At 43.6% G+C, this 26664-nt stretch overlaps 1 protein-coding gene across 1 annotated transcript in view; it reads left to right on the top strand.

Moving 5' to 3' along the window:
- The window catches only part of Rad54l2 (RAD54 like 2), an 88946-nt gene that overhangs the window by 44361 nt on the left and 17921 nt on the right, over nt 1-26664 (top strand). Inside the window, 12 exon segments of the mRNA XM_051139977.1 lie at nt 12702-12900; nt 15314-15453; nt 16026-16142; nt 16552-16778; nt 17707-17889; nt 18195-18328; nt 19412-19608; nt 22061-22299; nt 22301-22404; nt 23134-23311; nt 24939-25190; nt 25409-25527. Coding sequence (XP_050995934.1) covers nt 12702-12900; nt 15314-15453; nt 16026-16142; nt 16552-16778; nt 17707-17889; nt 18195-18328; nt 19412-19608; nt 22061-22299; nt 22301-22404; nt 23134-23311; nt 24939-25190; nt 25409-25527 — 2089 coding nt within the window.

Genomic DNA, 26664 nt, shown 5'->3' with positions numbered 1-26664 from the left:
TTTTCTTTTAAGTAAAGGAAACAGGTGAACTCTATTGAAAGAGCAGCAGTTTCTTCTGATGTGCTATAGCTACTCTTGCGTAGGGCCCTAGTGGAGTTTGTACCTCTGCCTCTTCTTTGGGATGCAAAGGGCACATTTGCCCCTCTCATTCTTAGCTCCTGTGTTCACACGAGATGCCATGAGATTCTTTTTTGGGGGGGTCCCCTTGAGGGAGGTTGCAAGTTGGAGCTTCCAAAGCAGGCAGCCCAGGTGGTTTGAGGATTGGCATGCTCTTGTACCAGGTCTAGCCCTCACATCTCTCTGGGTCTAGAACAACAGGCTAGGTGAAAGGCTGTTTTATTAATTGTAGTATTTAATGGTAGGTAGAAGAAGAATATTGATTCTTTAGTGATTCTGAAGTTTCTAGGAATAATATATGTAAGTCTTCTGTCTTAGTCACGGTTCTATTGCTGTGGAGAGACATCATGACCAAGGCAATTCTTAGAAAGGAAGCATCTGACTGGGGGCTTGTTGCAGTTTCAGAGGTTAGTCCATTATCAGCATGGCAGCCTTAAATCCTGATCCACAGGCAGGCACACAAAGAAAGAAAAAGATTGGGACTGACACGGCCTCGAACTCAGAGATCCACCTGCCTTTGCCTCCCAAGGGCTGGGATTAAAGTCGTGCGCCACCACATCTAGCTGGGTAGGGATTTTTGACTAAGCAAGGGTGACTTACTTGTTAGTGGCTATACTACTGAGAAACACACCTCCCCAACCCATAGCAACAGTTAAGTAGCTATACCTCTTCAGGGAGGGATGGGCCTTAGGTCCTCTTCCTTCATCCATGATGGGATGTTGATGGGCCCACTCTTGTAATGGGAACCAAAATTATTCTTTTTCTTTAAAAAAAAAAAAAAAAGTTGGTTTTTGGTTTTTTGAGACAGAGTTCTTCTTGTTTAGCCTTGGCTGTCCTGGACTCCTAACTTTGTAGACCAGCATGGCCTCTAATTCACAGAAATCTATCTGCCTCTGCCTCTCTGAGTGCTGGAATTATAGGTGTGTGCCACTGGGCCCAGTGTACTTTTTTTTTCTTCCAAATAACTCCGGGTAAAGAGTGGCAACAAATGTTTACAATGAGCAAATATATGTATCTGTTGTAGTACAGGAATTCACATAAGCCACTAGAGCACCAATCTCAGTGAAATATTTATAGTTTATTGAATAGATAACCCAAGACAAGGCTGATTGCAATCAAGGTCACAGAAAGGACACGGAAGCCTAACTCTGACATCTGCCTCCTTTCAGGGCAGTCCTTTTTTTAATAGAGAAACTAAATGCAAAAGACAAGGGAGGGCAGTAATAAATACATTTTGGATAACAGAACAAAGCAATATTAATTTTTGACTATCTAGATGTGTTATCAGCTCACCTTTAGGCTGATTGTTCCAAGTGAGGTAGCGAGGTGGTGGTTAGGGTCTTTCAGAGTACATCCACAGTGTAACCAACGGTGCAGATAGCAAGAGTGCAGCCAGAGGGTGGCCAAGCATGTAGATAGCAAAGTATGAATTGTGTATGACATTGAATCATCTAGTGTATGTTAATTTGACCCTCTAGCGGGGAATGTTAGTGTCAACTATGAGTAACTACTTCTAGGAAACAGAGGTAGAAAGTTAAAAAAGTTTGAAGTTAATTTCACCTTATAAACAAAATGGAAGCTAAATACAGAAAAGGCTGCAGCCATGTCAAAGAGTAGGCCTCAACAGTATCATGATTATAAGCATAGTTCTAACTTCTGGGAAACATGGAGTTCAACATCACAATAGATTAGCAAGATATTATAGTGAATTTACTTTTTTATACCTTAAATTTCCTAGTAGCTTTTGTTTGTATGAAAATTTCATAACTGGGCACTGCACCTAAATCACTTTGCTTTCCCCCTCTAACTCCTCCAGTGCTGTCCACTAAATAAATGATCTCTTCTTTAATTATTATTGTTATGTGTATATACATATGTATATATATGTATGTATCTGTATGTACATATGTATATATACACACATACACATAAACACACACACACATATATGTATACATATACATATATACACACGTGTATATATAACCTTAGTTTATTTAGCTTTGCTTGTATATACATGTGCCCAAGGTTGATCACTCCTAAGCTGACATTCTGTGTGGGAGTTCGGCCCTGGAGGCATCTGATTCTCCTGTCCTCAGAATCTCGTGACTACTTGTAGCTTTTCTCATCTAGGGTTAAAACCATGTGAAATTTCCCTCATTTGCATTGGCATGCCAATTACTGTTGTCTTTATGGAGGTCTTGTTCTGGAAACCCTATTGTTGAGAGTTTGTGGATGCATTTTCCCTGTCATGTCTACGGGACACGATCTAACAACAAACACCCTGAGCCTCTGGCTCTTACAGTCTTTCTTCCCCCTTTTCCGCTGAGCTGTAGAGCTGGAGGTTACATTCTGCATGGATAAGTTGGCATCGAGCGCCTCATACTCTGCTGCAGTTTGATTAGTTGTGGATCTGCAGTCTCTATATGTGCAAGTAAATGCTTCTTTGGTGATACATGAGAGCCTCTCTTGGTTTTTCAAGACAGGGTTTCTCTGTGTAGCCCTTGCTGTCCTGGAAGTCACTCTGTAGACCAGGGTGGCCTCAAACTCAGAGATCCACCTGCTTCTGCCTCCCATGTGCTGCGACTGTCACACCTGACTACGAGAGCTACTCTCATCTGTGGATATAAGGATAGATACTTAGAAAGTAGAAATGATTTGCTTTAGGAAAGCGGCAGGCAGTAGTAACTTCTCCTGTAGTGTCTATGACTTTTTCATGACTGTTTTATCCATGAGTAGTTAGTTAGGTTTTACAGTATCAAGTTTGAATTTCCTCCTTTGGAAAAGGCCTTAAGTTCAACTAGACAGCTATTGGTTACCCCCAAGAAAAAAAATGCCACTGTTGCATCATTCTGAATATCGTGCTAGTCCAGTCATTGTTGCTGTTTGTAGGCTTTGCAGCTGAGCAAGACTATGGGTTAACCCTTTCCCTTGGCAGCTTGCATAGCACCTTTCAATACTATGAGAGCTGCTTCTTAGGGAGGCAGTCAGTTCTAGCTTGATTCCTCCAAAGTACACGGTCTCTTTAGCAGTAGAGTGTAACCTTCAAATTCTGGGAGCCATCCAAGGGGTGACAGCTTGACAACTTGAGAGGTTTCTCATGTGTGGCACTAGGAATTTTTTTTGGTTAGTCCATGGCTTTTAGCGTGAGTTACAGTCCATGTAGTGTAACTTCTTTAAACTACAAATCTATGTATAGACATACACACATATAATATGTAATTTTAATTTCAGGTAAACATAAAATATAATTTCTGGTGTCTTTTTTATAAACATCCTTAGTGTTATTTATCCTACCATACTTGTTCTCTCTCTCACCCTCCCTCACCCCTCTTCATTTAAAGTTAGTTTTTATTTTCATTTGCACATATGTATCTGTGAGTATATGCCACATGTGCAGGTGTTCTTGGAGACCAGAAGAGTTAAAGTGGTTATGAGCACCTTAGAGGGAACCAGCAAGCAAACTCATGTCTCCTGGGAAAGCAGAAGGCACTCTTAAACAGCAAGTCATCTCTCCAACCCCATTTTAGCTCTTATTTTTAGAGTTATATTTAATTTTGAATCTGCTAACACTATATAGTATTAATGTTATAAAGATTTTTTTTCCTGACTGTTAGAATTTTGGTCTTTTTGTAACCTGTGTTGAAGGTGAGCCATATTTTGGCTTATATGAATAAAAATTCATATAAGACCTAGCTTACTTAGGCCTATTTGCAGGTATACCAGCTTGCTCACAGAGTGGTCAGGTTCTGCTCTTGGGCGGGCATTTGATTTCGATGTATAGTCCAAAATGAGCTGGGAAAGTCTCTGTTTTGAAGGAACGATATTCTAGAAGAGAAGATGGATGGGACGTGTTCGGTTACATTACTAAAATAACTTCATGGGCTGGCGAGGTGGCTGACCGGGTAATGTAGTTTGTTTTCTGTTGCTGTGATAAAACATGACTGCAACCAACTTGAAAGGGAAAATATTTACTCTACCTTACACTTCCTGACCTCATATCCATCAGTGAGAGGAGTCAGAGCAGGACTACAGTCAGAAACTAAAGCAGACACTGTGGAGGAACTGTTGACTGCCTTGCTCCCTGGCTACAATTCAGGCTCTCTTGCCCAGAGATGGTGCCATCCACATCAGTTGTCAGTCAAGAGAAGGCCCCGCAGACGCGGCTACAGGCCAGTCTGATCTGGGCAACTCCCCACCTGAGACTCCCTCAAATAACTTTTGGTCTAGGAGACCAAGTAAAGGGCCTCACTGCTAAGCCGATCAACCTGAATTTGATCCCTGGAACTCATGATGGAAGGAGAAAACTGGCTCCCACAAATTGTCCTCTGGCTTCCACATGCAGTGATACTCCCCCCAAAATAAGTAAATATATAGAATCTCTCTATATCTTGATAAGAATTATGTAGACAATTAAAGATGGGCCTGAACCCAGGAGGGGAGGAAGGGTGATCAGGGTGGTTGGGGGTGGGGATTGAAGAATACAATGTTTGTAGAATCAACTCTTGTTTTGGCTTTACTCTTAAAATTCATTTCATTCAGTGTTTCTTTCCTTGTTCTTTGAGATAGGGTGCTATCTCGCCCAAGGTGGACTCAAACTCTTTGTAACCAATAGTGACTTGAGCTTGAGTCCCCTGCCTTCACCTAGGTGCTAGGAGTACAGCTGTATGCTACCATGTCTTCTATACTTGTTTTAATTTTTTGTTGTTGTTTTTGAGACAGGGTTTCTCTGGATACCCTGGAACTCTGAAGACCTGTCTGTCTGGTCTCTGTAGACCAGGCTGAACTCAGAGAGTGAGCCACCACACCTGGCTTCTTTTACTCTTTTTAAAAATGACTTTTATTTACTTACTTATTTGTGTGTATGACTCATACTCATGTAGCCAAGCTGTCTTTGTTTGGTTGGTTTTTCGAGACAGGGTTTCTCTGTGTAGCCCTGGCTGTCCTGGACTCACGCTATAGACCAGGCTGGCCTCGAACTCACAGAGATCTGCCTGCCTCTGCCTCCCGAGTGCTGGGATTAAAGGCGTGTGCCAGCACCACCTGGCTGTTTGTTTTTAAGACAGGGTTTCTCTGTGTGTAGCCTTGCCTGTCCTGGACTCCATTTGTATGCCAGGCTGGCCTTGAACTCAAAAGAGACCCACCTGCCTCTGCCTTCTGAGTGCAGGGATTAAAGGTGTGGGCCATCACCACCTGATCCAAGCTGTCTCTAAATTTAAATCATCCCCAAACCCAAGTGGTTTAAAAATGTTTATTATTTCTCTCAGTTTCTGAAGGTCCTAGTTGGCTGACTGACATTTTAGACTGTTACAGGTTTCTTTTCTTTGAACTTTTATAGGGTCTCATGTAGCTCAGATTGGTCTCAGCTCACTTTGTAGCCAAGGCTGGCCTTGAACTATTAATCTTCTGTCTTTACCTCCACATTGTTGGATTCGAGTCACTTGCCATATGTGTCCTCTTCTTCACTTCTTGTGATGATATCTCACTGGTCAAAGATAGCCTTGATCTAGGCTGAAATGATTATCCTCTCAGTCTCCTCCTGGGTAGCTTGACTATAGATCTTATTTTCTGCTTATTTGCATATCTAGTGAAGTTTGATTAAGGGTTTGGCAGGGTATAGTTGCTTACACTATAACCCCAGAACTTGGGAAGCTAAGGTAGGAGGGTACCTTGAGTTCCAGGCGAGGCCAGGCTGATCTACAGAGATAGAGGCTCAATCTCGAATAACAACAAAACATACTTTGTACAAACAGTGTCACTGTCATGCAATTCTATGTGCTTTTTCCTCAGAAATTGTTCATTCTAATTTGAGCAAGCAGTTCAGTTTACACTTTAACAAAAAATAATTTTTTTTTCTTTTTAAGCTTTGTTAGGGAGAGATTGGTCTAGGATGTACCCTAGGGTAGTTATTCCTACTGGACAGCCTTCCTGTTGTCTCAGCTCAGCTGGTGCCAGGGATGTTAATGAGGTGTTAATGAGCTCTGGCCGACCCAGAGCTCCCAATTCCCGCTGCTTCCCCCAGCCTGTTCAAATGTTAGTTTTTCTGCTTTCTGTGCTCCTGTCTGCTAAGTCCAGTGTGGTGTGTGCAGGTGCAGGCAAGTCTTACAGTTGCAGACCCATGGGCTCCCTCACCTGGACTCCAGCTTTCTGTGCTGCAAGAGGAAACTGTCTCCTAGTGTTGGACAGTCCAGCTTCATGGGGATTGCTTTGTAGACCAGGCTGGCCTTAAACTCAGAGATTTGCCTCTGTTTTTCCTGTGCTGGGGTTAAAGGAGTGCACCACCATCGCCTAGCTGTCTTTCTATACCTTTTCAAGTTGTTTTTTTCTGCTTCTTTACTTTAGAATATTTTTGTATTAATGCAAGAAATGGTTCTCATGGTTTGATTATTGCAGATTTGTGTTACATTTTTAAATCAAAGTATGAATCTTCCAAGTTTGCACCTTTAAAAATGTTTTTGCTTAATTTTGTAAGTAAAGTTTTATTGGCACATTATCCCTTATTTGTGGTTTTTTTTTTTTTTGTAAGATGCAACGATAAAGACTCTGTGATGTAGACGTTATTGCCTGTAGAATGTAAAATATTTTTATCTGATTCACTATGAACAATATTTGCAGACACCTGAACATTAAAGCACTATTTATTACTCCAATAGGAATAGATTTTAATAAAAATAAATAGAGAAATATCCAAAGACGCTTACACTAGTGTAGGTGCAAGTGAAAAATCAGAACATGCCCAGCAGCAGGAGAATGCATTCCATGATTGCTTACGGTATGCCATGCAAGTGGCAACAGTGTGCTCTTTGTCAACAAAGTCTTCATGTGTAAGGACAGTGAGATGATTCAGTGGGTAAGTTTGCGCGCGCGCACACACACACACACACACACATATTCACTTGCACACAAAATAAAATCTTTTTTGTTGTTTGTTTGTTCGTTTGCTTTTCAAGAAAGGGTTTCTTTGTGCAGCTTGGCTGTTCTGGACTCACTTTGTAAACCAGGCTGGCCTTGAACTCACAGTGATACACCTGCCTCTAGCCTCAAAATCAGAGATCTGTCTGCCTCTGTCTCTTCAGTGCTGGGAGGCATGTGCCACCACTCTCGGCAAAATCTTTTTTTTTTTTTTTAAAGATTTATTTATTATACACCATGTTTCACCTGCATGTACACCTGCAGGCCAGAAGAGGGCACCAGATCTCATTATAGATGGTTGTGGGAAATGAACTCAGGACCCTTGGAAGTGCAGCCAGTGCTCTTAACCTCTGAGCCACCTCTCCAGCCCCCAGCATGATCTTAAAAAGAAATATTTATGTGCATCAGTCACCCAGCAGAATACAAAAAGGTATATACTCACTAATTACTACATGAAACATATAAGTATGTATTAAGAAATGTGGTGAAATTGACACGTAAGTAGTTTAGAGCTTAGTGCTCGTTTTAATTTTAGTTTTCTCTTAAAACTTTAGAAGCTGGGGCCAGGCTTGGTGGCACATGCCTTTAATCCCAGCACTCGGAGGCAGAGCTGGCGGATCGCTGTGAGTTCAAGGTCAGCCTGCTCTACAAAGTGAATCCAGGACAGCCAAGAATACACAGAGAAACCCTGTCTCAAAAAACAAAACAAATAATAAAACAACCCCCCCCCCCAAAAAACTTACAAAGCTGCACCTACATATAGCCCAGGAACAGAGCAATTGCCTAGAGTGCCTGAGATTGTAGGCCCAACCCCAGCAATGCAAAAGTTAAATAAAGTGGATAGATAAAGTTAAAAATACATTATTGTTTATTTGAATTATGGAATTCTGAAAGATAGACAGTAAACACAGTGATAAGATGAACTCTGCTTCCAGCTCTCTGAGTAGCCAGCCAGCCTGGAATTTCTTCTCAGATCTTCCACCCTTAACATTATAACCTTTTTCCCCTGACAGAGGCTGGCTATAAACCTCTGGCTGGCTTGGAATTCAGTAGGTAGGCCAGACTGGTCTCAGGCGTGGTCCAGTGCACATCTCTTGCTTCTGCTTCCCACTTCAGGGATCATAGGCACAGCCCACTATGCTTAGCTTTCAAATCTTTAAAAAAAAAATGTAAATTGTAGTTCTTGGGGTAGGAAGACGCCTCAGTAGTTTAGAGCACTAACCTTGGCTGCAGCGGACCCAAGTTTTGTTCCCAGCACCCACACCAGGAGGCTCACAACTGCCTGTAACTCCTGCTCTAGAGGGACTGACACTAGTCTCTGCAGGCACCACACGGATGCAGCAGACCCTCAACACACACACACATAATTGTTTTCTTTCTTTCTTTCTTTCTTTTTTTTTTTTTTTTTGTTGTTTTTGTTTTTTGTTTTTTTGTGTGTGTGGTTTTTTTGTTTGTTTGTTTGTTTTGAGACAGGATATCTCTGTGGTAGCCTTGGCTGTCCTGGACTCGCTTTGTAGACCAGGCTGGCCTCAAACTCACAGCAATCCGCCTGCCTTCTGAGTGCTGGGATTAAAGGCCTGAGCCACCATGCCTGGCTACATAATTGTTTTTGTTTTTTTTACATAATCGTTTTCAATGCAGTTCCTTATACTATGAAATACTGATATAATCCTCAATTATCTTTAAATAATTTTTACTGTTAATTTACTCATTTCCACGAGAACCACATATGGTTGGCATACCTTTACATCTGTTTAATTTATTGATTCTTAGCTCCCTTTAAATATTTTTCCTTAGCCAATCCCAGCACTTGAGAGGCAGAGGCAGGCAGATCTCTGTGAGTTCGAGGCCAGCCTGGTCTACAAAGCAAGTCCAGGACAGACAAGGCTACACAGAGAAACACTGTCTTTAAAAACCGTAAATAAGTAAACAAATAAATAAGTAAATAAATATTTTTCCTTGCAATTTATTCCTAGAGGATTTACTGACTCTATAGTTTTATATATTCTAGATTTGACTGATTATACCCATGAGATCTTGTTTAACATAATTTTTTTCTTTTGCAATTTTGTAAACCCTCACTATATTGAGGTTAGGGTATAAAATTTTTGGTGCATGTAGTCCATAGATTGTGGTATATGCATAATTTTATTTGCTTCTTTCTTTCTTTCTCTTTTTCTCTTTCTTTCTTTCTTTCTTTCCTCTCTCTCTCTCTTTGAAGCAGCACCAAGACCTCTATTACATTTACATTTCTTTTTAAAAAATATTTATTTATTTATTATGTATATAGTATTCTGCCTGCACACCAGAAGAGGGCACCAGATCTCTATATAGATGGTTGTGAGCCACCATGTGGTTGCTGGGAATTGAACTCAGGACCTTTAGAAGAGCTGTCAGTGCTCTTAACCTCTGAGCCATCTCTCCAGTGTTTTGTTTGTTTCTTGAGGACGCATCTGTGTAGCCCGGGGTTTCTTCACTCTCTGTTATCTTGCCTCAGCCTTCCAAGTGCTGGGATTACAGGTGTGTGCTGCCACTCCTGGCCCTGGTATATGCATTTTATTGTAGGACATCAGCAGAAATACGCTGAGTCTTAGATACCACTGAACTCTCTAGTGCAGAGAAAGGAGAGATGGAACAACTCAAGGATGGCCCCTGGAAGTGTATGTATTTGCACACTCACTGAATGAAAGGCGTCCTGTTGTGTTGTCCCCTGCTCCCCCGAAAGCCACATGTTTGCCAATTAAATTTGTGGTGGTGGGATTTATAACTCATTCCCAAGAAGCTTATGCAAGTGTTCTTTGTTTCTATAACTTGACTACTACTCATAGCTGAGTTACGTGGAAGGGAAAGTTCAAGGGCATTCAGTGAAGGAGAAAGTTCAGGGGTATTTGCGCCCAGGTTTGAACCTAGCATCTTAGCCAGGATAGTAATAGCCACTGGCTTTTAAGCTATGCAAATACTAGTTACATTTGCTATGTGACAGAACATAGACCTTCTTGTTTGGTTACAGGCCCACCACAATGGACTAACGTCAGTCATTTAAAAGTTGATATTGCTACATTCAGCCCCCTGCTAGACAGTAGGTAATAGGCCTCATAACTTATTTGATAGTAATCTGTAATTCTGAAAGACTAGCAGTTTGTGCTTTCTCCTCCCCAAAACAGCCCACTCTGTGAGGAAGCATGGAACAAGGAAATAACAAGAGTTGGCAACAAGTTCTCATTGTTCAGCAGATCAATTTCAGGCCCCTTGGCTTGACCTTGCAGACCTGCCTTGTGTTCTGACTCTGTCCTGTCTGCATACTCTTTAACCTTCCTTCCAACTGTTCCTCCAAGTAGTTACCCAATAAATTTGCTTGTGAAATAGAAACAAAACAGAAAGATTTGGAGAACATCAAAGGTCATTGTAGTCACAATTTTCTTAACCAGAATATTTTATTAGCAACTTATTGACCGAGCCTACGTCAATTATAACCTGATTAACCAAAACAGTAGGAAATGAAGATTAATTGACACACAACAAAACCTTAAGGATATCTATCAGTCCCGAGGAATGATTCTCTGATCGGGAGCCACAGGATTTCTTCCACTGGAGGCGGTGGGGGGTGGGGGTGGGGGGGTAGGGTAATAAGACCTCAGAGCGTCAGCAGGAGCTGGAGCTCTGAAGCCTTCCCTCAACCGGATTTCTCTAGGAGCGTCTTGAAGGGCAGCGATGGACAGGCAAATCTATCCCAAGTCTTCAATCCGCCCAGCCACCAGGTCTGGGCTCATTTATATATCTCCTCCCAGAGTCTGTTCACAAGATCTTTTTCATCTGGTAGCAATTAAGCTCCTGCACGAGGTGGTTGCTCTTCTAGTGAGTTAACATCACCTGTTCTCTCACGAGACCGTTCGATCCCACACTTGGGATCCTAAAGAACAGGTTTCTCTCCTTCAGGCCATTAGCCAGGCTTGGGGCATAGCTCAGTGAGAAAACAACAAAGCTATTGTACAACCAGGCCAGAGAACCAGCAAAAGCACTTAAATTGAAGTGTCCCATCTCAGTGCCAAGTGTAGCAGGCCAAGCTGAGGTCCATTTATACTATCCCCAATAAGCCATCTTTGTAGGTGCTCGATTAGAGATGAATATCCTCTTCTCCTGGATCTGTTATGTAAGCAGCTCTTTATTTGGAGCAGGGTGAAGGGCTTGAGACAGACAGGATTGATGGCTGTTGGACAGTTGGGAAAATGCTATGCATCTGTCTTTGAGAGGAAGAGATGCTCAAAGGAATGGTTTGTTGTTGTTGTTGTTGTTATTATTATTATTATTATTATTAATTTTCAAGATATGGTTACTCTATGTAGCCCTGGCTGTCCTGGAATTCACTTCATAGACCAGGCTGGCCTTGAACTCACAGAGATCTGTCTACCTCTGTCTCCTGAGTGCTGGAATTAAAGGTGTGCACCACTATACATCCCTGAAAGATAGTACTTTTAATGGCAAACAGTTGTCTGGCTTTTCTCCTGTGTTATTTGAAATAGAAACTGGAGAGGACAGATTTGGGAGAGCAGCTAAAAGTCTTGGTGTTCTACTTCACTGTGTTCATCCTTCAAGATAATTCTCTTATCAGCCAGGCATGGTGGCATACACCTATAATTCCAGCACTCTGTGAGTTCGAGGCCAGCCTGATCTACAAAGTGAATCCAGGTCAGCAGAGGCTGCACAGAGAAACCCTGTCTCGAAACCTCCCCCCCCCACCAAGGATTATTCTCTTTATTGTTAAGATTTAAGACAATAAACTGGCACAGGCTTTACTTTGTGATACAATGTCACAGGTCCAAGGACATAGTTCCCAGCATAAAGAGACACAGATAATCTTCTCTGATAAATCCAGCCTCCTAAACTGTACTGCATAGAATGACAGGGCAGATTGACACAGTTCTTCTGTGTAAAATAGTTACCATTCTGCTTCATTACTTTCATCAAGAGGTCAAAAGTCAGAGAAGCCCCCCACATAAGAATATTTTAAAGAAAATAACTTATTTGGAGGCTGGAGAGAGCACTTGCTCTTCTTACAGAAAAGCTGGGTTCAGTTCTTAGCATCAAGGTGACTTGCCCCTTCTTTAACATTCAGTACATGTTGCTGTTCTGTGTCTCATATACACGACCCATCTCTTAATAGAATACAATAGTCTTTGAAGGGAAAGAGTCTAAAATTATCTCTTGATGCATCTAGGGCAGAGCTTGCGATTTGTAAATTCTCACTCAATAGCCAACAAGTTGAGCATGTTACTACTTCAAGCACTGAAAGGTGCAGCAAGTGTTTGCTGTCTCAGACTTCCAAATGTTGGGCCTGTAGGCATGGACTACCACAGCCAGCACGCTCTGAGCATTCTGAGGCCAGGAAGTCTCCTAACTCCTATCGTATTGCTGAATGAATGTTGTCATTTGTTAAGCGCCCTTCTGTGGTCAGGATTGGGTCTAGATGCACACACTGTCTAGTCCTCATGAAGGACGTGTGACACTGTCTTCATTTTATAGGTACACATGCTGACATTCAGAGAGATAGTACCTTGGTTATTGTGTAATACGTTGCTGGGTTGAAATTTGAATCTTGGGATGTCTGGCATCAAAATCCACCTACTCCAACACCCCCAGTAAGCTGCTTCTCCCCCACCTCTTTTTCCCCCTAGATCCATCCCTGGAAGGCATGTGTGGCACTGATCATGCCCAGCTGGGGGAAGAGGGGCAGCGGCCGCCGCGGTGCACTTCAACTACCTCATCTCAGTCTGAGCCTTCAGAGCAGCTTAGGCACCAAGGCAAGATCCTAGCATCTGAAGACCCCAAAAAGAAGAGAGCTCAGAAGCCTTCTCATATGAGAAGAAACATACGGTGAGCTGCCTTTCTGGGTAAGGACAATTGGAGGGATTTGACTAGTAGCAATAACAGAAAGACTAATTTGGGCAAGAGTGTCCTCTTTCCAGTAGAGAAAAGTGTTCAACTATGAACCCTCATTAGTAAGTGAAGAGAGCACATGTGGTAATACCAGCACTCAAGAGGCTGAGGCAGGAGATTCATGAGTTCCAGACCAGCATAGGTTACATAAGGAGACCCTGTTTCAAAACCACCACCACCACCACCACCACTAATACACAGTAGTGAAGGTGCACTTCAGACCACTGTGGTGACATGCACAGAATATAGCAAAATTTGGAGGGACATTGACCATTAAGAAGTCTTGGGTTGTCTGACTTAGACTTTTCTTTTTTTATGTTTCCTATGTCTCAAAGCATGAAGTTAAAACAAATTAGTAAACAAACAGCAACAACAGAAAAACTCCCAACAAAACTGAGTTATCATTTTCTTAGAATTCCATTTCAGAACATAAGGGACTGACTAAGAGTGGGGCTTCTTCCTTGACCTGAAAGATAACCAAACATGAACTTTCTTAACTATCCATATCCTCAACCACCCTTCCTTCTGACAAATAACAACTGTTCTGTTAAAGGAGATAAATAACATCATGTCCCTCTTTGTTATGCTTTGTTGTGGTTGTTCTTTATTTGTTTGTTTGAGACAGGGTCTAACCCAGTAGCTCACCCTACCCCTGGAACTCTCTATGTAGCCCTGGCTTTGAACTTGTGGTAATAATCTTCGTACTGCAGCCTGTCAAGTGCTGGGATTACAAATGTGAGCCACTGTGCTTGGCATTGTCCCACAGTTTTCTTTTTTCTTTAAAGGTTGGTGTTGTTTTTATTTTTAAGAGTTATTTATTACGTACACAGTGTTTTGCCTGCATGTCCATCAGAAGAAGGCACCAGATCTCATTATAGGTGATAGTGAGCCACCATGTGGTTGCTGGGAATTGAACTCAGGACTTTTGGAAGAACAACCGGTGTTCTTAACCTCTGAGCCATCTCTCTAGCCCCAACCCTACAGTTTTCAAAACACATAATAGAAACTTGAAAGTATTACTCTAAGCTCAGAAAATGAGCTATTACCCTATTTTTCTGCCTAAAACTTTAAGTTTATTTGTGTGTGTGGGTGCACACATGCATACCTATAGTGGCATAATGCATGGACTTGAATGTGTAGAGGCCACAACAGAACATCAAAGTGTTTTCCTCTGTTGCTTTCTACTTTGTTGCTTCAAGACAGGGTTTTTCGATGAATTGGAAGCTTGTTATGGCCAAAAGCTTGTATGATCAGCCTGTCACTGCCCCCAGTAGTAGAGTGATAAGCATGGTCAGCCATATCTGGCTCTTTACATGGGTGCTGAGAATTTGAACTTAAATCCTTTGACTTGTAGAGCAAGCTTTCCTAACTACTGAGCTGTCTCCCCTTACTCCTTCCCTGCCCCGCCCACTCCTACCCCTAGAGTCCTCTCTAACCTTGGTGCAGGCTAGATTGGCACCTGCCTCCTGATGCTAGAATTAAAGGAGTGTGCCACCATCCCTGGTACAACTTTAATTTAATACTGGCTCATTGTAAGCCATACTATTTTATTTAACTCTTGGTCTTTTATTTCTCATTTATTTTTGTGCATGTGTGTTTTGTATGTGTGTATGTCTGGGGGGGTATATGGAGGTATGTGACATCTGAGGAGAGGAGGACGTTCAGTGTCCTCTGTTGCTTTCTACGTTATACTCTTGAGATGGAACCGTTTACTGAACCTGGAGCTCCATGTTTTTCAAACACTCCGTGGAGAAGAACCAGGCAGTTGTTGACCAGCAAGCCCAAGGAGCCCTGTCTCTGTTCTGTCCTATCGCACCCTCTCCTGGGTCAGCTTTTAGGGTGGGTGCTGGGAATCCTAACTCAGGTCTTCATGTTGCACTTACCGATTGAGACACCGCCTTACTATCGATCTTTTGCTTGCAGAGTCAGAATGGTAGGGTCTGTCTGTAAAGTGTGGTAAAACAGAACTAATTGGGCTTAAAGTATTCTGGTACCCCGGCCTACCCTGCCTCACCTTTTAACTAAAAGCCCTTACCTTATATGTTACATAAGTTGCATAGGTGAGGACTTTCTTCTGCTCAGCTCTCTGATTTGAAGGGAAATCAGCAATGGTCATTTCTCCTTTTAGTTTTGCTATTACATTGTCAAGTCTTTTTGTTTGTTTGTTTTGTCTTACTTTTTTGAGACAGGGTCTCACCTGGAACTCACTCTGTAGACCAGGCTGACCTCGAACTCACAGAGATCTGCCTGTCTCTGCTTCCTGAGTGCTGGGATTTACAGGTGTGCGCTCCTATACCCAGCTGCATTGCACAAATCTTAGGTTTCCTGAAGGACTCTTTTTAATGTTTAGAAAGCTACTCCGGGAGGATCAGTTGGAGCCGGTTACCAAAGCAGCACAGCAGGAAGAGCTGGAGAGAAGGAAGCGCCTGGAGCACCAGAGGAAGGAATATGCAGCCCCCATTCCGACCGTCCCTTTGGAGTTCCTACCTGGTGAGCAACCTCCTGTCAGAATGACTATGTGTCCCAGAGAAAAGCCCTCAGCTTACAGAGTGGTCACACAGGTTTGGATTGTGGTCTTGCAGGAACCCTGATGGCCCTTTGCCTGTGAGAGCCCACAGTCAGAAGCGCAGTCATTTAGAAAGTGGAAATAGATTAAAATACACTTTAATTTATTTTATTGGGGTGCATTTTCCCTATAGCTTTAGATTTTGGCATGCCAAGGGAACTTGGAAAGGACCCTGGTGTTCTGTTTTGTTTTGTTTTAAAGCATCCCTCTGCTTCCCAGTGATCATTTTGCATTAGAGCAGCAAAGGACGAAGGTGGTAGTCACTCAGAGAAATATGTGTGAGCTAAACGTGGGGAGTTTTTATCATGTGTGTGTAGAGGCACATTTGTGAACCATGGCACAGGTGTAGAGGCCAGAGGACAACTTGGGACAATTGGTTCTCTTGTTCTATCATGGGCGATTGCACTCAGGTCTACAGGCTTGGCAGCAAGCACTTTTACCTGCTGAACCACCTCGCTGGCCCTAAATGTGTTCCCTTCTATCTTTATTCTTCCAGAGGAAATTGTCTTACGAGCAAGTGATGGTCCCCAACTCCCGCCTCGGGTCTTAGCCCAGGAAGTCATTTGTTTGGACAGTAGCAGTGGCAGTGAGGATGAAAAGAGCAGCCAAGATGGTAAGATCAGGCCAGAGGGGCCTCCCATCCACTTTCTTCTGGCCAATGTGCATCTTTACATTTAGTTGTTCCCTCCCTACTCTCTCTGTCTCTGTCTTTCTTGGTAGTGGTGTGTTGGAACCACTGTAGCCTGGCCTGGACGCACAGTAATCCTCCTGTCTCTCAGTTTTCTAAGTGCTGGGATTAAGTGTACCACACCTGACTTGGCTATACTTTTGAAAAATTCAGTCCTTATTCACTTGGTTAGTACACTTACCTGTGCTACCTTAGCTTTACTTGTCTCTGAAAGAAGACACTTTAACAATATTTCTTTTGTAAGTGGTGACAGCTAAGTGCCTGTGCCCTCTTGCTCTGACAAGCAACAGTGCCCCTGCTCCTTGAATTTTGGTTTCATTTTTTTCTGTCTCAGAGGTGATTGAGCTGAGTTCTGGAGAGGAAGATACTCTACACATTGTGGACAGCAGTGAGTCTGTCAGCGAGGAGGAGGAGGAGGAGGAGAAGGGTGGCACCCATGTGAATGACGCCTTAAACCAACACGATGCTCTTGGGCGGGTCCTTGTCAACCTGAATCACCCTCCAGAGGAGGAGAATGTCTTCCTGGCCCCACAGCTGGCACGGGCTGTGAAACCTCATCAGGTACAGCCAATGTTGCTTGTGGTTGGCTATTGTATTATAGCCTGTAAAGTACTAGTCAGATCCCAAGAGTAGCTGTTAGAAAACCCTGATGCAGTTGATGTTCGATTCCTTTGGATGCAATTATAGTGAGGAAAGAACAGAGCTACACCTCAGGCTAGCCTGTCTTGTAGAAATCACTGGAGGAACGGGAGGGATGGCTCAGATGTTAGGAGCATGCATTGCTGGGTTTGGTTCCCAGCACTGGCACTGGCTCTGTAACTCTAGTTCCAAGGGATCTGATCCTCCTTGATATCTGAGGGGTCCTGTGTGCACATGATGCACATACATGTACCCAAGTGAACATACATAAAATGAAATAAATACTAAAAAAAGTCACTTCAGCTCTTTACCACATCTTGATTCTGATGGATCAGCAAGGAGCAGCTTGAGAGGTATAGATTCAGAGGACATATGAAAGTCAGACATTAGGGAGCTTCTGAAAGTTGAGAGCGTAAGAGTTTGTATAGATCCAGTGCCTGGAACTAGGACCAGTGAGTGGACATCCACCCAGTCAGAGGTTGACTCAGTTCAGAACTTCCCACAGCAGGAGCTATTGGGTTCTCTAGAGGAGGCACCCTTCAAACACAGAGAAGCCGGGCTGAGTGAAAGACGTGGTCAGGAGTTTGATACTGAAGACTCTGACTCATATGGGGCATTATACAAAAGCAGTGCTGCTTTGTGTATTCTCCAAGATGACCATCACCAACCAGAGTGACAGAGAAACTCCTATAGACCAGTCAGGGTACAGGGACAGTTCCATGCCCACTCATGCCAGACACCTGGCATAGTACATGCTTATTTAGTGACCGTTGCCACCTGGGTAAAACTGTATATATAGCCCTGTCTCTGTTAGTGTTTCTGACATTTTATCTGGTTTGTCTTTTGTCAGATTGGTGGAATCCGGTTCCTATATGATAACCTAGTGGAATCCTTAGAAAGGTTTAAGACCAGTAGTGGTTTTGGCTGTATACTGGCCCATAGCATGGGTCTAGGGAAAACTCTGCAAGTTATCTCCTTCATTGATGTCCTCTTCCGCCACACGCCAGCCAAAACAGTCCTAGCCATTGTGCCGGTAAGAGCTCTTGACTCACCCCTCTGAATATCCCTGGGTACCTAAAAGCTTGTTGAGTTCAGCTCTGAGTGTGTGTGCATGTGAGCCTGCCTGTGTGCGTGTTAGGAGTGAGGGGCAGCTTTGTTTACTGGCTAAAGTAATAATGACCTGAGTTTAATTCTGGGATCTACATAGTGGCAGGAGAGGAGAGGACTGGTTCCCAAAGGTTGGCCTCTGACTTCCACATGTACATACATACATGTTGAGAAAAGGGCGGGTGGGGGGCGCGGGGAAACCAACTCTTTTCTCTTTTGGGCCTGTCATAGGTGAACACCCTTCAGAATTGGTTGGCAGAGTTCAACATGTGGCTCCCGCCTCCTGAAGCCCTCCCAGCCGACAGCAAGCCTGAAGAATTCCAGCCACGGTTCTTTAAAGTTCATATCTTGAATGATGAGCATAAGTAGGTGGCTTACTCTGTCTTCTCTGTCACTCATTTGAGACTTCTCTGGGCCTATTGAAATATGTCTCTGTCTTTCCCAGATTCTTTTTGATTGCTCATGTTTCCGTTTCTCTGTTCTTGCTTACCCTACGCCCCTACCCGCACCACACACAGCTGTTGAGTAAAGTCAGAGTTACATAGCCTTGGAGGTGTGAAGTGTTTTTGTTGTGCTCTAGAATGCTTTTCTTTCATAACATATCTGTAGCCTGTTCACATTTTCTGGTGTATTTCGTAGTAAAAGTCAACATGATACAGCGAATTGCAGACTCTTCTTTGAAGCACTGGTGTGTAGTTAGCCTTTAATAGTGCAACTTCCAAAACTTTGAAAAGTGCAAACTTTGGGTATGCTCTACATTTAAATAGAATCACTATTTACATTTTCTCAAGTAACTTGATTTCCAAAAATCTAAAGTGACTTCTTGGACCAAGCCAGCTACCCGTGCTTTCCTTGTCTCATCGGTACAAAGACTGCTTTTTGTGATTTGGTCATGCCCATTAAAATGAAGAGACTCTGCGTGACCCAATAGGTAGCTGGTACCTGCACTGCTTTGTCGGATTTCAGAAGCATTAGTTCACATGCAGTTAGTACAGTGCTGGTTTGAGTGGAGTTACTGCCAAGGGTCTGTGGCTCCCCGTTGTCTGGTCAGGTGAAGTGTTGCCCCTTTTCCCATGACTTGCATTACTATAGGAATTCCCTGCAATGCTCTCTAGAATGTTGCCTTGTAACTGTAGGTAGATGTGCAAGGGCTTAGCATTTTCTTTTGCCCTCTTCTCACTGGTTCAGCCATCTTCCATGATCCAGTCCAGTATAAATTAGTATTTCTGGGATACTAGGAAAGTTTTTGGTTAGCTAATTCATCTTATGCTTGCTGCCAAATGAAATTTTTGCCAATAAAGTATTCCAAATATAAGCCAGTGCAGCTTTGATTAAAGAATTGTTCTTGATTAGCAGCGGAGGCAATGATGTTTCCTTTCTTAGGAACTGAAAGCCAACTTCATAGATCAGTTCCTATCTCACACAGTTCTCTCTTCTCACTCCTGCAGGACGGTGGCATCCCGCGCTAAAGTAACAGCTGATTGGATTTCGGAGGGTGGAGTGCTGCTGATGGGGTATGAAATGTACAGACTGCTCACTCTGAAGAAGTCCTTCACCACAAGTAGACCGAAGAAAACCAAGAAGCGCTCTCACCCAGTCATCATTGATCTGGATGAAGAAGATCGGCAGCAGGAGTTTCGGAGAGGTGGGTGGCTTACCCTGGAGATGCTCCTCTGCTATGGCAGGGGTGAAAGTGCCCAATATTACCAGTTAGCTGTGATCTGAATTGTTACCATACAAAAAGCTAGCTTGGTGGGACAAGCTTCAGTGCCTTTTAGAAAATGATACATTTTCTGCAAGCCACATCTGGGCTCAGAAGACTTTCCCTGTCTTTGTGTTTGTGTCTGACTCACAGGACAGTTGAGAAAGCAACCACTGCCATTACCAGTTCATAGAGATACTATGAGAAAGTATTAAGAAAGCATAAATTGTTTATATTCATATAAGGGCTAGCCATAATGGATTACATACTTAAATCCTAGCACTTGAGGCAGAGACAGGCAGGTCTTTGTGAGTTTGAGGCCATCCCTTTCTATATAGAAAGTTCCAGGACAGTGAGTTCCAGGATACATAGTGAGAACCTGTCTTAAACAAAACAAACAAAAAATCCTCTAAAGCTAATATAAAGATAGAAGAGTAATGCTATTTGCAGATTTGTAAAAATGAATAATTTCAGTTGCTATTCTATTCTATCTTAAAAAAAAAAAAAATTGGGAGCCTGGCGTGGTGGTCTACACCCATAATCCCAGCACTTAGAAAATCAGAGGCACATGGGTCACTGTGAGTTCAAGGCCAGCTTGGTCTACAAAGCGAGTCCAGGACAGCCAAGGCTACACAGAGAAACCTCGCCTTGGGGAAAAAACAAAACAAAACAAAAAACTGGATCAGGGCTGGAGAGAGGACTCAGAGGTTAAGTGTACTGCCTGCTTTTCCAGAGGTCCTGAGTTCAATTCCCACAACTGCGTGGTGACTCATGACCATCTATAATGTGATCTGGTGCCCTCTTCTGGCATGCAGGCATACATGCAAGCAGAACATTGTATACATAAAGTGTGTCCAGGACAGCCAAGTCTACACAGAGAAACCCTGTCTCAAAACCAAAACAAAACAAAAAAGCCAAAGGGGAAAAAAGAACATGTGTTGCTCTTCTAGAGGGCACAGGTTGTTCTCTGTGCCAACTGGTAGTTCACTCTAGTTTCAGGGGATCCAATACCTTCTTCTGACCTCTGTAAGCACGAAAGTATGCACACGGCGCACAAATATACAGATACTCACTATTAAATAAAATAAAATGAATACATCCAAAAGTCTTTGAAATTTTCACATAAAGTATTTTAGTCACATTTACCTTCCTCCTCCAACTCCTCTCAGGCCTGCCCTCTCCACCCTCACCTCCCTGCCCCTATCCCTGCAACTCAAATTGAGTTTTTGGTGCTCTTGGGATGGATGTGGTGGGCCCTCCAGGGGCGATATCATTAAAGAAAAACTGACTGGCCCTCTCCCAGTAGCTACCAAATACCGGCAGCTCCTCAGCTAGTGTTGGTATTCCTGCCCACCTTTCCTCCCCTACGTGGGGAGTTTGCCTGGCTTGAATTCACCCAGGTTTTATGTATGCTGTCACAGTAATTGTGAGTCTCTACGTCCAGTTGGTCTGTTGTGTCCAGAAAACATCTATTCCTTGAAGATATCTACCATCTCTGTCTCTTACAGTCTTTCTACCTTCTCGTCCACAAAGATCCCTGAACTGTGCATGGGTCTGTCTGTCTGTCTGTCTGTCTGTGATATGTACATTCCATTCATAGATGAAAAACACCAGTTTCTTATTCTCTGCATGTTAACCCATTGTGGGTCTTTGTGCTAATTGCCCTTTGCCAGGAGAGCTTCTGTGATGAGGTGGCTAAGAAGAACTGGCTTGTGGGTATCCATTCTATTTCATTTATTTATTTTATTTATTTATTTTTTTATCCATTCTATTTTAAAGAGCCTTTGTTCATTGAAAGTTTTTAAGGATTTAGAAGCCATTCATTTTATGTCTTCATTCTGTGGTCTGTATGTTCTGGCTTTGCTTCTGTGGTAGAGAAAGCTGGGGCGAATGTGCCATTTAGCAGTACCTGGTGAATAACTGTGAGGTGTTGTCTTTAACAAGCTCCTGTCAGCCTTCAGAGGGACCCAAAACGCCGGATAGCAGGAGCCCACTGTGGTGTCTGAATTATTACTATGGATTTCACCCAGCTGTATTTTCAATCCTAGGCTCACAATTTGTGAAGATTCCCCTCTTTGCTCTCCAACTGACTTAAACCCTAGGGTTACAAGTAATTTCTACTTTTAGCTTGACAATGAAAAGTTAAAGTGAGTTAGTGAGGTAAGGAAAGGAGGGGGGTAGGAAGATGTGCAAGAGTCGGTGGCCGCTTAGCGCCACACAAGACGCGCAGGAGCTGGGCTGGCTGCTTCCCTCTTACCAATGGGGCTGACTCTTGCTTTGCTTCCCTGCTTCCTTCATTTCTTCTGTCTCTTCCAGGGTTCTCCCCTGCTTCTCATATTATTGCCCAAGAGCAGGCCCTCTCACCCTCTGACTCCGGATCCTCTTCCCTCCTTAGAGTTTGAGAAGGCCTTATGCCGCCCTGGTCCCGATGTGGTGATCTGTGACGAGGGACACCGCATCAAAAATTGCCAAGCCAGCACCTCACAGGCTCTGAAGAACATACGTTCTCGTCGGCGGGTGGTGCTGACTGGGTACCCTCTACAGAACAACCTCATTGAGTACTGGTGCATGGTGGACTTTGTGCGCCCAGATTTCCTTGGTACTCGTCAGGAGTTCAGCAACATGTTCGAACGCCCCTATCCTGAATGGGCAGTGTATTGACAGCACACCTCAGGATGTCCGCCTCATGCGCTACCGGAGCCATGTTTTGCACAGCCTCCTGGAGGGCTTTGTGCAGAGGTGAGGCCTTGTTTTCTGAATCCTTAGCGGGGCACTGGGTATGCCAAAGCTATTGTAACGGGGAAATGTTTCCACTGGAGGACTCTTCCTAGTGGGACAGCTGTGAAACTGAAAGAGTGGCAGATGATGGATGCACTGTTTCTGGTCTCTGGAAGTCTGGCCTGTAAGCACTTTACTCAAAGTTATCTTTGTTGACTGTGGTGGCACATGTCTCCCAGCGTTCAAGAGCATGAGTTGAGTTATGTTTGAGGCCAGCATGGGCTACAAAGCAAGCTCAAGATAGCATTATCTAAAATTGCTAAAAATGCCTGTTTTAACTTGTTTTTAAAAAGTAAGAATGAGCTAGCATTCTGACTTTGATAAAATAATAAATATAATTCTAGAATATTACTTTTCCAGTTTCAGCATCCCAGTTGATGTAGTATGGGCTAGCCTAAAGCAGTTCTTCATCTCCTTTGGTAGGGGGACAGGTATGGAATAGGAGAGGCGCGATGAATTGGGGCAAGAGCCTAGAGGTCCTTTGCCATCCGCTACCCGGTTAGTCACGACTTGAGACAGGTCACTTTGAACCATCCTCCTCTAACACAAGGATGCATTGCATGTCAGGAGATTTCCAGAAGATGGTGTGGCAAGAGAATACGGGCTTGTGTTTATCCTGTACTGACTCATCCTGGCACAGTTCCTGGAGGTGCTTCCTATAGGCCACTTGTCACTTCTTTGCCTCTGTAGGAGAGGCCACACTGTGTTGAAGATTCACCTCCCTGCCAAAGAAGAGAACGTGATCCTGGTGCGGCTATCTCAGATCCAGCGGGATTTGTACACACAATTCATGGACCGTTTCCGGGACTGTGGTAGCAGTGGCTGGTTGGGGCTGAATCCTCTGAAGGCTTTCTGTGTGTGCTGCAAGGTGAGTGGGGGCCTCAGGAAAAATGAATGGGAACTTGAGGGTGCATATAATTCCTAGTGGGAATCCTCAGTGAAGGAAGAATCAAGTAAGAAGGGCTGCCTCCATTAACAGCACTGGAGTATTCTTTGGGGTCTCCAGAGACACCTCATTGTATGCCACAAAACTTCTTAGGGTACTGCTCAATGCCCAGTGCTTCTATTAGGAGCATAGCTGTTGCCTTGCTTGTGGTGCTGAACCCCCAAAACCATTCTTTCTTATTGACTTTTCTGTCTTAGAAAACAAGGGTGATAGAGGACTGTTATGAGGTGGAGGTTTTTTACTGCTATATGACTAGGGCTAGACCTTCTGGCATATGCCTTTAATGCTAACCAAAGGAGGCTGAGGTAGGGGCACAGTGATCTAGGATAGTGTGAGCTCTGTAGGTAGACACTGCCCCCCAAAAGTAGAAAATAAAAGAAGTTATCCAAAGTACTTTCTGTTTGATCTGTATTTAATGGTTGAGACCCTTTTATCCCTGCTATTGATCCTATTTTGTTTCTTTGACCTAGTGTCTCTGGTTATATTTTTGGCAGATCAATTAGGTATTGTTCCTGATTAAAACTCCTTAAGTAAGTCAGCTGAAGCTATAGCTCTGGTGTCAGGTGGGGTTTCTTCAGTCATTCACTCACTTATTCATTCGTTCGTTCATTCATTCACTCATTCATTCATTCATTCATTCATTCAGAGTCTCACTATATAATCCAGGCTGTTTGGGAACGCAGATCCTCCTGTCTCAGCCTCCTGAGTGTGGGGATCATGGATGTGTGCCACCACACCTGGTAATAAGTAGAATTTCAAAAATCTCTCTTTTGTCTTTTGAAACAAGGCTATGGGCCGGGCAGTGCTGGCGCACGCCTTTAATCCCAGCACTTGGGAGGCAGAGGTAGGTGGATCGCTGTGAGTTCAAGGCCAGCCTGGTCTGCAAAGCGAGTCCAGGACAGTCAAGGCGACACAGAGAAACCCTGTCTCAAAAATCCAAAAGAAAAAAAAAAAAAGAAAGAAAGAAACAAGGCCATGTTGTCTTGACTGGCCTTAAACTCTTGGCAATCCTCTTCCCTTAGCCTTCCAAGTGCCATGACACATGGCTTTCAAAATACTGCTTTTGTAGCCACTGCCCTGACCAGAGCCAAGAAATAAAAGCAAAAGTGCTCTTTTGATAATGTTCTGGGCTAAAGTGTCCTTCCTTCTTTCTCCTTTGCCAGGAATTCTCAGCTTTTCCTAGGAATTACATATAGTCATCTATCAGTCCAATTTTTTTTTTCCCGTAGGGTTGGATTCATTCTGTTTTGAATAGTAGCTGAATGTAGCCCCACAATGAAAACAAAGCATTCTTGCCCTGTTTGAGTTAAGCTTGAAATGCTAGCGACACAGCCTTTTTGACTATACACCAACCACAGTAGCACTTCCCACTCATGTGTCATGGTCATCAGGGCCAGCAGGTGCAAGCTGTATGACTATGAAGGATTTGGGGTACAATGGTTTTGGCTATGCAGTGTGAGCTGGAGCAGCTGTTTGAGCATGCCTCCATACACCTTGGGGCGCCCTTGCAATGTTCTCTGCTCTATACCCTTGCTTTGTTCAACTTTAGATCTGGAACCATCCTGATGTGCTGTATGAAGCCCTCCAGAAGGAAAACCTAGCCAATGAGCAGGACCTAGATGTGGAAGAGCTTGGCTCAGCAGGGACCAGTGCCCGCTGCCCACCCCAGGGCACAAAAGTCAAGGGAGAAGATAACACTTTGGCTTCCTCCGTGGGAGAAGCAACCAACAGCAAGTTCCTACAGGGAGTTGGCTTTAACCCTTTCCAGGAGCGAGGCAATAACATTGTTACATATGAGTGGGTGAGTCCAGCAGAGCCATCAGTAGCCATGATCGCTTCTGAGGAGGGATGGTAAGGTCCAACCCAGGGAGAGAGTAGTATTACCAGTGCACTGCACTGTGGGGCCTGTGCAAGAAACTCCAAAGGTGTAGTCGGGGGCCACTGCCTGAGAGGAGAGAACTTTATTTCTGCTCATCCAGCCTTGGATCTGCTCCAGTCCTCTTTACTTCTCTTTTGCAGGCCAAGGATCTTCTGACTAATTATCAGACTGGAGTCTTGGAAAACTCTCCGAAGATGGTACTTCTTTTCCACCTGATTGAAGAGAGTGTGAAGCTTGGGGACAAGATCCTTGTGTTTAGGTAAGAAGAGGGCTTGATGTCTGTATGAAGGGGTCAGTGCAGCATCTACAGAGAGCCCGCGTCTAGCTTCCTGCCTGCACTCGCCTTTCCCAGGCACTTGCTGTCAGGGTTCTCTTGCATCCCAACACCCAGCCTAGGTTCTCTCTTTGGGAGAGGATTGAGAACTACCTGTTGGCATTGGAGATCAGATTCTGGATCTTCACGTCTAACTGTAACCGACACCAAACCTAGCTTTTTGTTTTCCCTTAACATTTATTACATATTTATTTGTTTATGTTTAAAATTTTAATTTTATTCTACTTAAAATTTTTGGAGCTGGGAGTTTAACCTGGGATCTCATGCATACTAGGCAAGCACTCTAACATTAATCAGACTTGGCAGCAAATGCCTTTATGTTTTGAGTTGTCCTGCCAACCCTCCTTAGGTTTCTGAGACAGCACTTATATAGTCAGGCTGGTTTGAATGCCTGATTCTTCCACCTCCACTTGCTGTCTGGTGGGGTTATAGGTGCGTGCTATCACCCCTGGCATTATTTTATAAGCTTTTGAGATAGAGTCTCACTAAGGTGCTGGGCTGGTGTTGAATTTTCCCTGAAGGTGAGATTACCAAGCCCAACCAGTTTTTACATTAGTCTTGTAAAAAGAAATTCAAAAAATGAAAGTACAAATAGTCAGTCGTGTGTGGTGGCTTTCGTCCCAGCACTTGGGAGAGTGAGGCAGGTAGAACTCTTGTCAGTTCCAGGACAGCTTGGTCTACATAGTAAGTTCTAGGACAACTAGAACTGTATAGAGAAACCCTGTCTCACAAAAACAAAAACACAAACAAGCAAACCCAAAAATCAGAACAAAACAAACAGAAAGACTGTCTGTGACCTATGAAACCTAACATATTTTCTATCTTGCCCTTTATAGAGCACATTTGCGGACGCTTCTGTCCTGCTCTCTGCCCTTTTTAAAATAAGATTTTACAGTAAGGCCAAGTAAGTGACATGACTTTTGACAGAGTCGCCCTCTCAGTCTGGCTGGGACTTTGAGTCTCATCAAGACCTGGCCATATACAAGGAAAACAGGCATGAAGTTGATTGCTTTGATCACATTATGCCCCACAGACACTGGTTTGGGAGCCTCAGATGGGGGC

This window comes from Acomys russatus, chromosome 32 (assembly GCF_903995435.1).
Source record: "Acomys russatus chromosome 32, mAcoRus1.1, whole genome shotgun sequence".
NCBI lineage: Eukaryota > Metazoa > Chordata > Mammalia > Rodentia > Muridae > Acomys > Acomys russatus.
Note: the sequence above shows the minus strand (reverse complement) of the source record. Positions and strands in the feature narration are given on the sequence as shown.